The following is a 16120-nucleotide window of genomic DNA, read 5'->3' on the forward strand; positions in this document are numbered from 1 at the left end:
CAGGAGCGCGTCCCGTTTCCCCCCCCCCGCTCCTCCTCTGTCCTCAGTCCGCGTCTGCCCGCCGGGATGAGCCCTCAGCCCGGAGGCTGACAGGAGACGCGCCTTTCTGCGGACAACTTTTTTTTTTCCCCTTCTTTTCTTTTTCTGATGTTGCTCTAAATTGGCTTCACTTTGGAGGCGGAGTGCGCGTTTCCAAGCCCAGGAGCGCGCAGCAGTGTGGAACAAAACCCCGGCACGCACACGGAGCGGAGCGCAGAGCGCAGGCAGGTTTCCCTGCAGCAGGAGAGTCCCGGAGCCCCGCCGAGGAGGGACCTCTCTTCAGAAATAATAACACCGATAAATAAAGCACCGGGATTCCGAGGAGAGATCGGCAAGCGCGGCTTGGATATGGCGGCTGTGAAGGCGATCGACCTTCTTCTCGTTGGAGTTGTTTTAGTTTTGCAGTGCGTGGGAAATGTGCACGGAGAGACCACGGCCAGTGACGGTAAGAGAACAGCAGCAGCTCAGCCTCTGAGGTGGAAAGCAGATTCTCTTAACGAGCCCAACTTTGTGCACAATCTAGTCTTATGTGCAAAGCGTGCAGGATGGGGGGAAAGATGCAGACACACACAGGTGGACTGGTCTGCTTCTGCATCACAGCGACTCCAGCTCGCCCCATTTACTTACAGCAGAGACCCCCGGTTTACCAGATGCATGTGTGTTTGTGTGTGTGAGAGAACACCCCCCCCCGAAGGCTGTTTCTTTTGTATTTGGGGAATAATTACAGCAAATGCAGCAGTCATGACCCTCTAACTTACTCTGCTTTATCAGAATCACAGGCTTTCTTTCATCATAATCATGATTTTCACAACTGCTGCAAGCTTCACTGAATCGCTTTGGGTTGTTTTATTTTCACATTTGTTCATGCACTGGCTTTAGGCTGAGCTGAGTACTCATGTGAATTCAGTCATATACAGTCAAATGTTTATACTTCATATTGGAAATCTTGAGGAACGGCCTATTGTTGTGTCTTATGACTTATTTATGTGTCTGATCTCTGTCTGGAAGACCCTTTGTGCAGATCTTACTCAGAAAGGGTGAGTGGTTTCAGTCAGGTGCTTCCTCTGGTCTGTCAGAAAACAGTCCATACAGCAGACCTGGGGTTTAAAGTATGGCCCAGTGTGAAGCTCCTGTACCTTTCTGAGGCTGTGGGTGTCTCATATCTCCTCCATCCCACGTCGGCCCGGCCCTCAGACGAGGCGGCGGAATAAGTTCATGCCAGCATTGGTTGTTTTCACACAGGCAGACTCTTGTTTCCCAGGGCTTTTATTGCTGGCAGTGATTTTTCGTCACGTATCAGATAGTGGTTGGGGAAATGTTTGCATGCTGACAGCGACTGTGAATTCAACTCGCATGTGTGTGAGTGCAGACCACAGTCGCAGGAATGCACAGCTCTTTTTGGGGAGGGAGCGATGCTATCACTCTGTTCAACCATTTGTGCACAAACTTTTTTTTTTGTTGTTGGCACTTTTACACGGTTATGAACTAAATCCACCTCCAGGTCGAGTTCCCCCCTTGTCTTTTGACATCGGTACTAGTTTATGTTTCTCAAGTAACATCAAGGTTTTCATCCCTCTCCAAGAAGACTGCTTCATCCTCGCTGCATCCGCTGCTGGAGCCGGACACCGAGTTGAATGTAGGACAGTATTTTTAGACATCTGGGCGAGGTGTTTCCCTGGCTGTAGACTGACCTCCTCTCTCGTATTGCTCTCTCGTTTTAGCTGGCCTCGTATTAATAGAGCACAGGTGGACTCCTCTCCTCTCTACAAGTCCGGTGGGACCACATAATGCACAATCCGCTACAAGTCGAGCGTTCAAACGCTCTGGAAGTGCCTCAGCAGCGCCGGTGGAGCCTGAGATGTTGAAGCATTCATTTCCCCTTCTTGCATTTATTAGTTAGATGAGCTGTGGAGCACATCTGGCTGAAATTACACGACATCCTGTGAGCTTTGTGCGTAGGTTTTTTTTTTTTTTTCTTTCCGCTTTCTTCCTTTTTGCTTTCAGCCTGTGCTTCTGTGACATTCACCCGGCGTACATTCAGAAGTGGCAGCCCCACAAAATTGGGCCTGATTCTGGGGTCTATTTGCACTCCTGCGCTTTTCTCCGAGTGGAAAAAGAGATGTTCCACTAGACTCCAGAGAGAGAGAGAGAGAGAGAGAGAGAGAGAGAGAGAGAGAGAGAGAGAGAGAGAGAGAGAGTCTGGCCTCCTGTCATGATGTGGTCGGATTTAAAAGCCTGTGCTGAAGGCTGTTAATGTGCTAAGATTGTGGCTCTGTGTGGAATTTAATTTTGCTGTGAATGCTGGGAGTTGAGTTTCCACGAGGCTGATCGAGGGTTAACCTGCTCCTGCGGACGTCTCAAAGCTCCAGCGCCGAGCTTCTCATTCATCATAATGCCACCAGCTGCCCCTGCAATCCTGCAAACACACGGACGGGGATGCGAGATGCAGAGGAGCACACATTTCGGGATCTATTTCGGGCTTTGAAAGTAAAAAACAAGTCCACGTCTTTCATCAGCAGTCCCCACAGGTGTGCAGAGCAGAAAACTCTACAGCTACAGCTACAGAAGTGCCTTTCCACTCCGTGTTTCCATACAAAATGTACATTTGGAGACCTTGGCTGAAGTGGAGAAGCACAGAGACGCACACCAGCATCGTGTTTTTTCACACCGAGTGGAAAATACTGGAAAGACTGGCTTCTTTAACACTGCAACTGCCTGCATGTCTCCCTCGAACATTCTTCTGAAGAAGTGTCACCGTCACGTGTTTTGTGACTTTGACCTACATACTTTCACTCTCTGCCCATTCCCAGGTAAGAATCAAGTAAAACTGCAAAGTCAAAAAGAAATAGAAGAGAACTTATGAAGGATTTTACAAGGGTTTTTTTTTTTTTTTAAGTGTACCACAAATTCCCACTGAGATCAACATGTGCCTTGCAAAAGAGACTCGGCCAAAGTAGCAATCATGACAGCCTTCATTGTCAATGCCATTTTATCCTGTCAGGGTCACAGGGTGTTGAGCCAGTCCACTTCGAAAAGAGTGCACGACTATAGTGCCATTACTGTTCTTTTTTAACTTGAACGCAATGTCTTGAATGTTTTGGGCTGAAGGTGAAGGCAGGCTGCAGTCCTGACAGGTCACCAGAGAGACACACACACTCTCACACACTTATTTAACACCTGCAGACTATTTAGTGTCATCAATTATCCCCAAATGCATGTTTTTGGAGTTAGAGCAAGAATGGAGGTCCTCGGAGAAAAGCACACGCATGCACAGGGACAACATGCAAACACAGAAAGCCCCAGAAAATCTTCTCTGTGTGGTCAAACTTCCAACCATTATTCCACCAACTTCTAAGAGATGTTGGCCAACAGGAGCTGTGAAATGAGAGTCCCAGCTCCGACAGTGGAGAGGAGATTGTAAGCCCTCTTGGAATCTCACCCCCGCCGTTTCCTCCGCCAGCCTTTCCCTCTTTTCTGACATTGCACATTTCAGAGCGAGCAGAATGAGCTGGCTTCTTTATTGGCCCTCTGAATGACCTGCTGAAAGGAGCTGCCATGAATGGATGATGGGGGGTGGGGTAGTATGAGGATGGCGGGGGGTGTGACAGACGGGGAGGGGCGGCGGTGGCGGCGACAGCGGTGGCGGTGGCGGCCGGGCTTATTGTGCCGCCCTGTGTGAGGCAACAGCGGGCCACGCCATACATCTCAGAACTGGAGTTGGGTGGGGGGGGGGGCAGGGTCATCCCCCATCACCAGCGTGCAGCAGCAGGTCCCAGCATTAGTCACGCCTGGCCCTCACCCCCCCCAAACACACCCTTTTTTCTTTTTTTTAACTCCGTGAAGAAGCTCAGCCCGGTGGCTCTCGAGGGCCGGAGCGCCACACAGAGTTCAATAAGCTCAGAGACAAAGAGCCAAGAGGCCAGCGGTTAATGAAGCCCGGCGCAGCTAAGCTCCTCTTCGGCCTTTCTCTCTTTGTCTTTCATGTGCCTCAAAAGCTCCTTCGCTTCACATTGTAGCGGCGCTCCGACTGAGTTATCGTTTTCCTTTGAGGCGGCTGTAATCACCTTCTGGATTCCTTCTCCTCCGTGAGATCCGCTTCGCCAAACGAGATCAGAAAACCTGTGTATGAAATCGTGTCTGTCAAACAGGTTTGGAAAGGTTGGAGGCAGGAGCGGCAGCCTTTCAAAACAGAAATCTGGGTGTTGGTGTTTGTCTGAGAGAGAAGAAGCAGTTTCCATTCAGGATAAACATCCGTTCTCCTCCGCTGAGCTGCCAGCGGACCACAGCCGGGCTCTTATCTGCTCCTGCCTCTGACTCTGTGAGAGATGTTCGCTCATCGTCTGATGAGTGGAACCAGTCAAATGTTTTTATTTAGGCTCAGGCCCGTTATGTTTTCCTTTGCCTGCAGGGAAAAAAATAAAGCGAGGATAATGTTGAGAGGGAGGAGGCTCAGGAAACAGCAGCTCTCGCTCTTTGCCAGTATGCATAGTTCTAGAGACATGAGAAAACACATCAAACTCAACGGTAGGGATTAAAGGAAGCTGCTCCATTTGTCTTCCTTTTATTGGCTTTGGAGTCCAGCAGTTATGCAGAGGTTAAATAAAAGTCTTAAAGGCCTTTTCATGTGTTTATTTCCTAAAAGTCGAACGAGCTGTTCTGTTTATGTCAGTTGGTTTCCAATAAAGTGGCAGGAGGTGAAGTATGCCTTAATTAGGAGCATGTTTGAAATTAATTCACGCTGCGTTTCATTTCGGCTGAACTGTGTGTGGTTTGCTTGTTTCTTGATGCCCGATGACGATGTGTTCCTCAGCTGTATTCAAAGGTAATATTTTCCATGATGCAGTAAAAGTGTAACTAGTTACTGATGTCTTTAATGAGTTATTTTGTTATTCGCATTCCTTTTCGTGTGTTTCCATGCAGCTTGTTAGTCGGATCTGGTGACTGTGGTGAACCAGTCAAATGTTGTTATGTTCAGGAAGCCAGTTTGAGATGATCTGAGCTTCCTGCCATGGTGCGTTATCCTGCTGTCAGTAGCCAGCAGAGGATGGTGCATCGCAGTTATGACAAGGGTGAACATAGTGGGCAACAATACTCAGGTAGGCTGTGGCTTTTAAACCTTACCAATCGGCTCAAAGTGCACCAAGTAAACCACCCCCACCCCCCACTTGCACTTCGTTTTTGCACTTCGTCTATCTTTGGGTGTATCCCTTCTCCTGAGTGTCTCAGACTAAATCTGTGCAGATGGTCTATAAATTAGACCTTCATGCACACTCTTACACTAGCTATCGTACCAAAGCATCGAATGTTGCATGAGTGTCCATTTTTCCACCGAAATCCCTCCAGCTCCCGTTAACGTTGCAGAGTGTTTCCACTTTGCTAGATTTGCATGTAAAGCTGACGGCTGCTGGAGCGTAGAATTATTCTCCCGTGTTTCTTTACGTTGGCTGATTTGGTGTTTATGCTGGGCCTTTTTAGGCGACTCATTAAACCCCAGCAGGTCTTAAAGGGGTTCGCCGCCGCCGCCGCCTACAAGTCCGACGCACTCCAGTAAGTATCTGGTATTTGAGGATCGTAACATCAGGCTCATGGTGTTGGACTTTATGTGTTATGTAGCATGAAATATCTGACGGTCACCCAGCTGTGGGATTTATCGCCGGGGTCTTTGCTCACTAAAACCTGTTCAAACATCTTGAAGGAAGTAACGACGTAGAGCACAGATGGTGCCGTTTCATCCACACAGGTCGGTTTGACAGGTGTGAAACAGTCGTGATTTTTTTACCTCTTTCTCGCATCTTTTTTTAACCACCGACCTCAGCAGGTGCTTGCACTGTGCCTGTGCCTCACAACATAATTCAGGTTTCTCCAGTGTGAGAATTATGCGCCGTCTTCGGCTGCACCTGCGCTGGAGTGGCGGGAAGGAGCCGCAGATCTGTTGAAGAAAGTTGAAAGAAGCGGCTCTCGAAAGGAAGAACAAAGCGTCAGGCTGTCATGGAGGAGAGGGCGGAGTGTGACTTTTCTGGCCGTCCAGGCGTGCTGAAGAAAGATAAGGTGTCCGTCACACCGGCCCTGCAGCGGGCTTCATATCCTGAACCCAGCAGGGGCTGCGGCTTGGCTTTGTCCCACAGAAAAAAAAAAAGTGTCATTCAGACGGTTTGTTGCATGCTGGTACATGCTTTCTCCTCTCGTATCTCCACCCGCCTGTCTGCCACTGTTCCCATGCAGCAGTTTCAACCGCCGCTTTTTAAAATTCACGGCGGAGGGAGCGAGGAGCGCCGCGGTCGGATCGTGCCGAGGGCGGCGTTTCAAGCTTTGACAGTATATGAGTCCAAGTGAGTCAAATTTATTGGGTGCTCGCATTGGCAGATTTGATCCAGTTAAAATTAACCCCAAAAGGCTCATGTTGCTCCGGGAAGAAGTGCATCTCGTGTAAAACTTGGGCCAAATCAAACATTCCGATCACACAAGAAGCTGAAACGCACTGCCGCTCACATAACACATTTAAACATTAACCAGAAAAAGTCTGCATAACGTCAAACAGCTGCAGCTATTGCAAGATAACCTCCAACGAGTCGAACCACCAACTTTAATTCTGATTGCACCAACAGCCACTCCTTAACGTCCCTTCATCAGCCTTGCAAAACCAGCTCGAGCACTTCCAGTGAAAACAGCTGTTTGAGGTTCAGTGTTTTCTGTGACTGATTCCAGGGAAACAAGATTTTATTCTGTCACGTCTTGTATGTTTTAAAGCAACTATTACGGCTTCCATTCGGAGCGTTTGCTCCGAGTTACCAGTGTGAATACTTGCCGGAGTTTGGTAACTTAAAACATTTTGAAGTTTGTGCCAGAAATTCAATTTTGTCTTGGCAGCAGGTTTATTTTGAGTTTCCAGATTCACCTCCCACCAACTGGGAGCCGCGTGTTTGCTTTAAGATGATCACGAACTGTGTTACTGGCTCAAGTCATCTAACCATTTAGCTGGAATTAGTTTGATCCAAATATTCCAGTTTTCAGAACATTATGACGCAGTGAGTCACTCTGTCATCTAATCTGGCTCAAAACATGTTATTCCTTTGATTAATGAGTCTGATGAAAGCTAATTGAAATCTGTAGCAAACTTTAAGGGTAATCATTGAAACCATTTTCACTTCATATAGTTTTTTTCTCTTGACTTCTCTATAAAAAAAAATAAAATGCTGATGTGAACCAAGCCTATTCAACAAATATATAAGATCTACAGTTTTCTAGACCGAATCATGATTGCTTATCTCAGGTGATTGATTTCTCTGCGTTTTTCCCAGAAAAATCGTGTCAGCGAAATGTTAAACACCAGCGCAATCCCATCTCACCTGGTCTCTACGCCGTGCGGAGAAGGGTTTCTTGATGTTTGTGTGTTTATCATGTTAATAGCACGCTCCCTCCCCGAGCCATCCATTACAGTTTTACAGCCTGCAGACAGTCGCTGCTTCCCCGGCCTGCTGTAGCTTTGTAGTGATTAGCTTCCTAATGGCGCTCGCCCTCGTGCACGGTGCCGAGTGCATCCCCGCAGACGTCGGTCTGTTTTCGTTTTTCCTCGCTGTGGGTACAACAGCACCATCTTTGCTTCCCTTTGTCATCTGTCACTGTGGAGCTGCGAGGAGAACCATCAACATTGTTCTGCATTTTTTTTTTTTTTTCTGGTATTCCTCCCCCCCTTCGATGAGTCATGAAGATTTAACAGCGCTGTTGAGGCTTTCCGCTGGCTTTCAGCTGTTCATCGGATGACCCTTCAGGAGTCAGAACCTGCCAGGAAAACAGGGATAACAGAGTCTTCCCAGAAACCAGAAGAGGTTTGTGGAGGTCTGCGGGGGCTTTTTCTGTGTGGACTTTACAGTCCTGGGCGGGCGGAGAGCCTCCCAGCTGCTCGACCTCCTAACTTTGTGCTGAGCTCATCCTGAAGCTGTAAACAGACTGCAGCACTTGAACATGTTGTTATTTGTGTCTGTGCACCAGGAGTTACTACACTTCAAGTACAAGAAATATACCGAAAGCTGACGGGTCTGGACTCCAGCGTAAAAATGAAACAGTGTCATCCTTTTATGTAGAAAATTTTTTTTCTAATGTCATGCTTGATCTGTTCCTTTTAAACTCAATTCTTCACAAATTTTAGAAATCGTGTTTTGATTGATTAATAGAATTTCAATTATTTAAATGAACTGAATCAGAAGTTGAGGAGTGAGTTACATTCAGCCGAAAGTGTTACATTTTGCTCCCCAGCAGTCATTGTGTTCTGGATATTGAGCTTTTCAAAACTGTAAATGGATGACCTGCTCTGGGGACAGTCCTGTTCTTTGAGTTGACTCAAAGATGCTCCAATGACCTGAACAAAAAACAACAAAAAAAAAAATAAAATCAGATTTTATCTCCATTTCAGCAAACCCTGATATATTTAGTGGAGCCGCCCAGCCTCACTTGATACTATAAACATATTATAGAACTTCGAATCCTGTTCTCCACATTTTTTCTCTCCTCGGATGACTTTTCCCAGCACATTAGTTTAAGTGTGATTCAGCAAAGCGAGCCTCACCCCCCCAGAATCCAGCAGCAGTTTTGGTAAACGTTGTTTGGTATGTACCAGGTGTTCAGGCTTCCTCCCCTCCTCTTCACTGGCTGAGAGTCTCTCACAGGGCTCAAGCACTGAGTCAGGAACAAAGGCTTGCTTGAGTCACTGTGGTGATGAATTGCAAGGTGTGGGTCGTGTGTGTGTGTGTGTGTGAGAGACGGTGGAAGTTTAATTGTGTTTTCTTGTACAGTCGTACTGACATGAGGGGAGATCTGGGTTTGGTGTTATGACCCTGAAAGCAGCAACACATCAGTTTAATGACGGCAGCATCTCACACCGTGGCTCCGGGCTGACAGCGCTCTCACACACACACACACACACACACACACACACACACACAAACACACACACACACACACACACACACACACACACACACACACAGGTATTTATTGTGTATAAATGTCTAAAAATATATTTTTTGTCTAACACAAAGATGACCCAACTGGTAGAATTGAGAGATGATGACAGTGTGAGATCCTTATTTCTTCTCTCTTATTCTCTCACAGAGTTTCGCTGAAAATAATTCACGTCAGAATTTGGATGATCTGATGTTTGCAGTCACCTCCTCAGAAACGCTGGGCTGTTCTACCTTTGAATCATAAAATGATAAAATACATTCACTTCAGGCAGCTAACAATGTCCCGTTCACATAAAGTGAGAAACAGCCTTTGTTATGGAGGGAGCGGGGCATTAACTGCATCATAAAGTAGTAACTGGCTTCCTTTTAAAGGCCTTTGTCGCGAAATTCACTAATTAGTCGGTGAGTGAATCACTATGAGCGCTTTATTTATGGAGGTGTTATTCAAACCAGTGCACAAAGGTGATGAATGCGCCCCCCTCTCAAACAGGTGGGGTGGCAGTGAAACACTGCGATCAATATGAGTGACAGTAAAGGTTTACGTTCGCCTAAATGGCTGTAAATAAGCAGAGGCTGCCAAAAAAAAAAACAAAAAAAAAAACAGCAGGAGGAGGAAATGGAAGCATTTCAGCATTTAAAAACTTTTTCAAGAATGCATTTACATCATTAGGTTTCAAGATAAAGTGCATTGTTTTTGCATGTCTCGCAAAGTTTTAACGTTTTCACGGCAACGCAACATTTTGAAAACAACGTCCTTTAAAGGAATACTCCGAAGATTTTGGACCCACGCACTATCCCAATCATTTACAAAGTTAGACAAGCTCATAAATACCTTTTTTGCGTCTGTTCTTCCAGTGGCTGGATCCCAGCTGTTAGCATCGTAGTTAGCTTAGCTCAACTGCTGGAGGTGAAGAGGAAACAGAGCCGGACTGACGGACTGAGCGCAGTAGAAGCTGTAGACTCAGCCGCTGTGCTCTGGTATATCCTTCCGCAGAGCACTATGCTTGTGCAGATCTGTGTGTATCAAAACCTTATTTTAACGGATTTGAAAAAAAACATGTCTTTTAAAATGTTTTATAACCATTCGGATTTACTTCCTGTGCTAATACGCCGTCTCCTGGACCACTGGAAGGAGTATTTTGTCCACTTTCGTCAGTCCGGCTCTGTTTCCTCTTCACCTCCAGCAGTTGAGCTAAGCTAACTACGATGCTAACAGCTGGGATCCAGCCACTGGACGCACAGACACAAAAAAGGTATTTATGAGCTTGTCTCACTTTGTAAATGATAGGGATAGGGCGTGGGTTCAAAATCTTCGGAGTATTCCTTTAAGAAAAGCGATGTAGTTTTAATGTTTGGACACTAGTGGGTGCTGTCATCAGCTTTTGTGATGAAACCAAACGTGCAGAATACAATACACTGGAAGCATTACCTTCAAAAAGTTCAACCATGGGAACCGTTCTCAAAAAGTTGCATTTTCAGAGGCTCAGAGCATCGTTGTGCAAACAAATCCCAAAATGCAACATTTTCCAGTTTTACGTCAAAACTTTTTCATGTAAACAGAGTCTAAAACAAAAGTTGTAATAATCACTCATATTTGAATTTAGTGTCTTATTAATATTATATTTTACAGTGTGTTTTAATGTTCTTGTCGTTTTGCTCCCGGATATTCTAAACTGAAACAACTTTGAATAAAACCTTCCTTTCCGGGAGCTTCAGCCTCATTTCGGCCTTATCGTCCAACCCAGATTGTCTTGTTCTCTGGTCTCTCGTTGCTGTTCTGTCCCACAGAAAAGCAAAAGCATTAATGTGTCTCATCTTGAAGAGGTCCAGCTATTGATTAAACGTCTGGCCGCCTCTCCGATCACTCGAAGGTGTCTGCTATCGCAGAACCCGGGCGAGACGAAGGTGCGAACGCACCGCAGTAACCGCGGCCAGGACCCGCACGCCGCCAGCCCGACTTCATCCAAACACATTTATTAAAGCGATAAATAAAGACTTGTGGGGATGTAATTTGACATCTGTGGTGCCATAAATATGCCCGTCTCCTTTGTCTTCGCCTCAATAGAATGAAAGACCTGCTTCCAAGCGCATATATTGAATGCAGGTCAAATGAAATGCCCTCCCTCCAGAGAGCTGCCAAACCCGTGATATATGCCCTGAAAATCCCATCTATCGACAAGGAGCCAAAACTGAAAATGAGAGCAGGTGATATGAATATAAATGAGTTATTCAGTGTCCTTTTTTTTTTTGCCACATGCTCACCCCAAATGGCCGGGCAGCCATGCTGGGTTTTCCGTTGAAAGCCTCTATCTGTTACTCAGTCCTCCAATAAGCCATCTTTCCCGTTCTGCCACGAAGACGATCGCTCTGGTGTTTGTGGCACAACATGATTTTTTAATGTCGCTGTCTGTGACTTTGCCCTTTTTTTTTTTCTGCAAAGGCTATTAGATGCGATTGTGATTCTGGTCAGTGCAGAAGTGGTCTGCTAAATTTAAAGGATGCTTGATGCAGAGACAATTATTAATCCAGAGAGCTGACTTTAAAAAAGAAAACATAAATAAAAAGTTTCGTTGAGCTGATTTCTCCTCAATCGAACTCAAGAGAACAGCTGAAAAGCTTCCAAGTAGAATAAAAAAACCTGAACGATGATTCAGCAGCAGGACTAAAAGTGGTGGAAGCAGCCCACACTGACCTGAAAGTTTTGATGCTTTCTGTAATAAAAAGAGAGAACAAGAAAATTGCTGTTTCTGTGACTTTGCGGATGTTTAACAACCACATGCAGATGGTTTGTGGGAGTGTTTCCCTCAGCAGCTCAGAGGATCAGCTCAGATCAGAGGAGCCGATCACATCGTACGCAGAGGGAAATACTGCTTCATTGTTTGCACATCATCTCTGTAAGTAATTAGAAGCAGAAAAAGAAAGGCAAGGACAGAAACCTCTGAATTTCTGAGTCTATTTAGTGTCTCTGTGTACCTACGTATTCTTCCAGTCTCAAAGTTGGAGGTTCAATCCGCCTTTTCCAACCCAGAATCACTCCATACTCTTCTAGTTGCATATCTAGTCATCTCTTCTAGTTGCATATCTTCAGGTCACATGACTTTAATTCCTTAAAAAGTGGTATAATGTTGAAATTGTACTTTGTAGATTTAGATTTCTGGATGTTTGCACATTATCGTGCTTTCATTTTGCTGGTCAGACCGTCTCTAATTTGTCCCTAAACTAAAATGACTTTTGCACAGCTGGCTTAAACTCTGCAAACATTCAATTTTCTTTTTGTTTTTTGTTTTTTGTGCAGCTGTTGATTAGTAAAAAGTGCTCTGAATTTTTCACCCAGCTGTAGCTGCAACTGGTAATCTTAATTTTTCCCCAGGGAGTTGAACTGTTTCTGTGAAGAGTCGCTCAAGACTGAGGCTTGCATGAAAGCCTTATTTTGAAAGGGATTTTTTTAATTTGATGTGCAAGTGGTTGTGGAATTCACAGATTTGGCTCAATACCACTTTTTCATTTCCAGTAACACAGCCGTGAACATCAGCCAATACCGACACCAGTGTGATGCTGATACGAGTCTGATACCTTCTTTTTTCCCTCTTCAGGGAATAATAATGGCTGCATTCATCATAATTTTCAATTTAAATTCATATCGGACTCAATACCGATCCAGAATAACAGATCAGACCATCCCTAGTTTTCACCAACATCATTATGAAGTGGAACACTGGCAGGTAGACTAGATAGACTTTGGCCCCTGAACTGAAATGAGTCCCGTTTGATATTGATTTGGAGCAGATGGTCACTTTGTGTTCATTTTTTGCAAAAGACGAGTCTGCGTATTTGGCTGCTCCTCTGACGGTGTAACCTCTGAGAGTATACATCTTAATGCCGCACAAACCCACCGTGCATCAGTCTGGATCAGTTCCAGGAACGTTACTGCGGTCGTGTGGTTGAGAATGCAGTGCAGAACCGCATTTGTTTGTTTAAGGTTGCAATTCATACCAGAATGCTGAAATATATCACTACTATTAAAACTCACATTTTACTTCAGATGTTTCATCTGTTTAAACCAGCGATGCACTCATCAATATGTCTTTCATGAGGATATTTCCGGTCTCTCTTGATTTCTGCTGTGCAGATTGATCCAGTTTCTATCAAAAACAGATCCGGTGGAAACTTGAACACGACGTAAAAAGATGCTCCATTATCCAGAGTGCAGCGCTGCGTGTAAATTGCGGCTTAACTGCAGATTTGCACAAACGCAAATTGCAGCAAATGCACTTAACATGAAATTAGCATTCATTTAGTACAATTTAGTATAATTTTCCCTTGAATGACGGTTACTTTAACCTATATAGATCAGATCCCCCCCGCTGGCGCTGGCCAAGTGAACAATCTGCTGCCAGTTTCAGCTCCCGGGTCGACAGAGCTGCTCCGCCGAGGAGCCGCTCTGCAGAAAAATTGATCTCAGTTTGTGTCACACTTTGGGTATTTGGTGTGACGAATCGGAGCACTTTAACGAGAATGAGCACCCGTGCACTGGATCTGACCCGTGGCGGAGTCCTTTCTGCTGGAAACTCTTTGACTTTGCAAGCTGCAGGAGTTTTCTTGGTATTTTGACAATCAAGAAATGCCAAATATTCAGGTTTAAAATGTCAAAACGACTTTACTGAATTCTTTGTAAATATATTTTCATGCATGTCTGTCGAAACTGGTTGTATATTGATGTTAAAAAGCTTTTTTTCTTTGTTTTACCTTTTTTGTAGTGTCGTGCTGCTTCTGTTTTTTTGGTCTCTGTTCTTACTTCTGATTATCCGTGGAGCTTTAGCCACTCTGCTGCCTGTTCTGCTACAAGCCCAGAATGACCCTGCGCTCCTGTATGGAGGATGAGTTTTTAATAAGCCAGTGGTCACCTAATGCTTTCTGAGAATTCACACATCCTGGATCTCATATCTGATGTTCTGCTCTATCTGCTCCTCGCCATCTCCCTGCCTCTCATTTCCCCTCCCACCCAGTGTCCTCGCCTCATTTCTATCTCTGCCCCAGTTTTCTAGACATGTGAGCCGTTTCTTCATAGTCGCGCCTCTCGTCCTTTACTGCTGCTGGACTGAGGGGTCTGGAAATCGTTGCGTGTTTTTTTACATATCCATGTGTTCCCCTCTGTTGGAATTAGGATTCGATCGACCAGGGGGAGCACGTGGCTAAACACCAAAACCGCTCCAATAACACCAGACATTTGTTTTTTGTTTTAATCTCAACGCTGTCTGACAGCTGCTGGTGCTGCCGCTCCGATGGTCCGTATCTGTAACATTTCAGCAGACAGAAATAAATGAAGTGTATTGAAGTTTGATTTTGTGCGCATCTGTAGACTTCACACCTGTATTTCTCACCGCTATAAAACTCATGAGGATGTTGAAGCTGGGCATGTCGCTCCTGATTCCCATGAGGCAATGGATGCAGGATTGTAAATGAAAATAGTGGCGTCAGTGTGTGCAGTCAGGTGGTGATTTCAGTGTTTTTTAACACAGTGTGTGTGAAAGTGCCATGAGACGACGATGTTGCATTAGCTCAGCGCAACTAATACACAACCTCTGGTCGTCTGAAATGCTCCGGGGATGAATTTTACAGCCCTGGCGAGACCATGGCGACATTAATTTTGCAGCAATTGAGCAGTAAATTGCAAAACATCAAGGCGTCGCCTTCCTGAAATGTGGGTTGTGCTCTCAAGGTAGTCATTTTCAAACTGTGCCGTCCAGCAAGCCGCAGTGTTTATAGTTTCCCCCAAAAAAGCCAGGCGGGGGATCGGAGTAAAAAGGAAAAAGGATGGAATCCTTAAGCAAAGACATCGAATATCGAATAAATCATTTTGGAATGAACGATGTGATTTAGTTTGTCACTGAGGTGATCGATGGGGTCAGAAGGTGGAAGCGTCATGTTGTTCATACGGTAACATCGCTCAGCGTTGATCTACTGGGAAGCGTTCGGTTTTTGGATTTCCTGCATGTTGTTTCCGATTAGTTCACAACACTCAGCGTCGACAATTAAGTGTGACAGAGCGGGCGGCCAGTACGATCGCCTGCCCCTCAACTTGACCCTGGACCTTTCTCCCACAGCGAGAAAGGCCCTCTGCCCGACTTCCCGTCGGTCTGTTGGTTAAACTCATCTGTGCGCCTGAGCGGGAGGGGGGTAAACACATTAGCACCATGGTGTCGGCCTTTGCCCAAATAAAGCTCTTTCCAACAGAGCTTAGACAAATACTTTGCTTGTAGGCAAATATAAATGTAGTAGACGCTGGAAAAAAAAGGCTTCTAATTGATGAGCAAATACATGATTGAATAGGAGCGTAACCCCTCAACCTTTCACCGCGTCGGTCGTCCCACAGGAGAGGCGGAACCTTCGACTTTCACCACTGATTCAAAGGAAAACAGCTTTTCACCATTTTAATCCTTTAAATATTTTGCCGGGAAAGTTAACAGGACAGCTTTCAAGCTTCTAATTATTTGGTGTGCTGCTTCAAAAGCGATAATCAGAAAAAAAAAAAATTCTTCTGTAAACCAACAGTGTGGCATTTTTTGGCGCTTTTGGCAATCTGACTTATATTTTTCTTTCTAGCCTTTTCCAGACCAAACAGTGGTAAATCTCTGTTAATACAAAAAGCCTCTGACAGAGAAAAGCTTTGAGGTGCTTTTAGAGCTGCTAAGGTCAATAGTGTCTCATAAAGTTTGTCATTTTTCAGACAAGGCGTAATCCCTCTCTCTCTCGCCCTCTTTGCAAACGTTAGAATATATCTGGACTTTCTCAACCTCAGAAACATCGGCGTATAAATCTGCCGCACGGCGAGCTCCTGAAAACACATAAAAGTTTATGATTCAGCTTCACCAGAAGTGAAAAGTTTAATAATATAAATAAATACTTTCCCCCCTCTGGCCTCTTTTAGTGCATCGTTAAAAGTTACTATGAAGTCTCGTGCACAAGTTCAGTAAGGTTGAACACGGGAAATGACGCACTCTCCTGTGTATTGTTCACTGTTCGACTGATAATTTACCTGCACACTTTTCCAAGTATGCAGTCATGTTGTTTTTTTGTTTTTTTTTGTTCATGATTTCTTGAATAGAGGTGGTGACTGAGGA

The 16120-nt window shown here is 45.2% G+C and overlaps 1 protein-coding gene across 1 annotated transcript in view; it reads left to right on the forward strand.

Moving 5' to 3' along the window:
• The first annotated feature begins 229 nt into the window (after window positions 1-229).
• The window catches only part of plxdc2b (plexin domain containing 2b), a 73570-nt gene continuing 57679 nt past the window's right edge, over window positions 230-16120 (forward strand). Inside the window, exon 1 of the mRNA XM_030099836.1 lies at window positions 230-484. Within this exon, the coding sequence (XP_029955696.1) occupies window positions 388-484 (97 nt within the window). The 5' untranslated portion in view covers window positions 230-387. The remainder of the gene's footprint in view (window positions 485-16120) is intronic.

The sequence above is a fragment of the Salarias fasciatus genome, chromosome 9, assembly GCF_902148845.1.
Source record: "Salarias fasciatus chromosome 9, fSalaFa1.1, whole genome shotgun sequence".
In the NCBI taxonomy this organism is placed as follows: Eukaryota; Metazoa; Chordata; class Actinopteri; order Blenniiformes; family Blenniidae; genus Salarias; species Salarias fasciatus.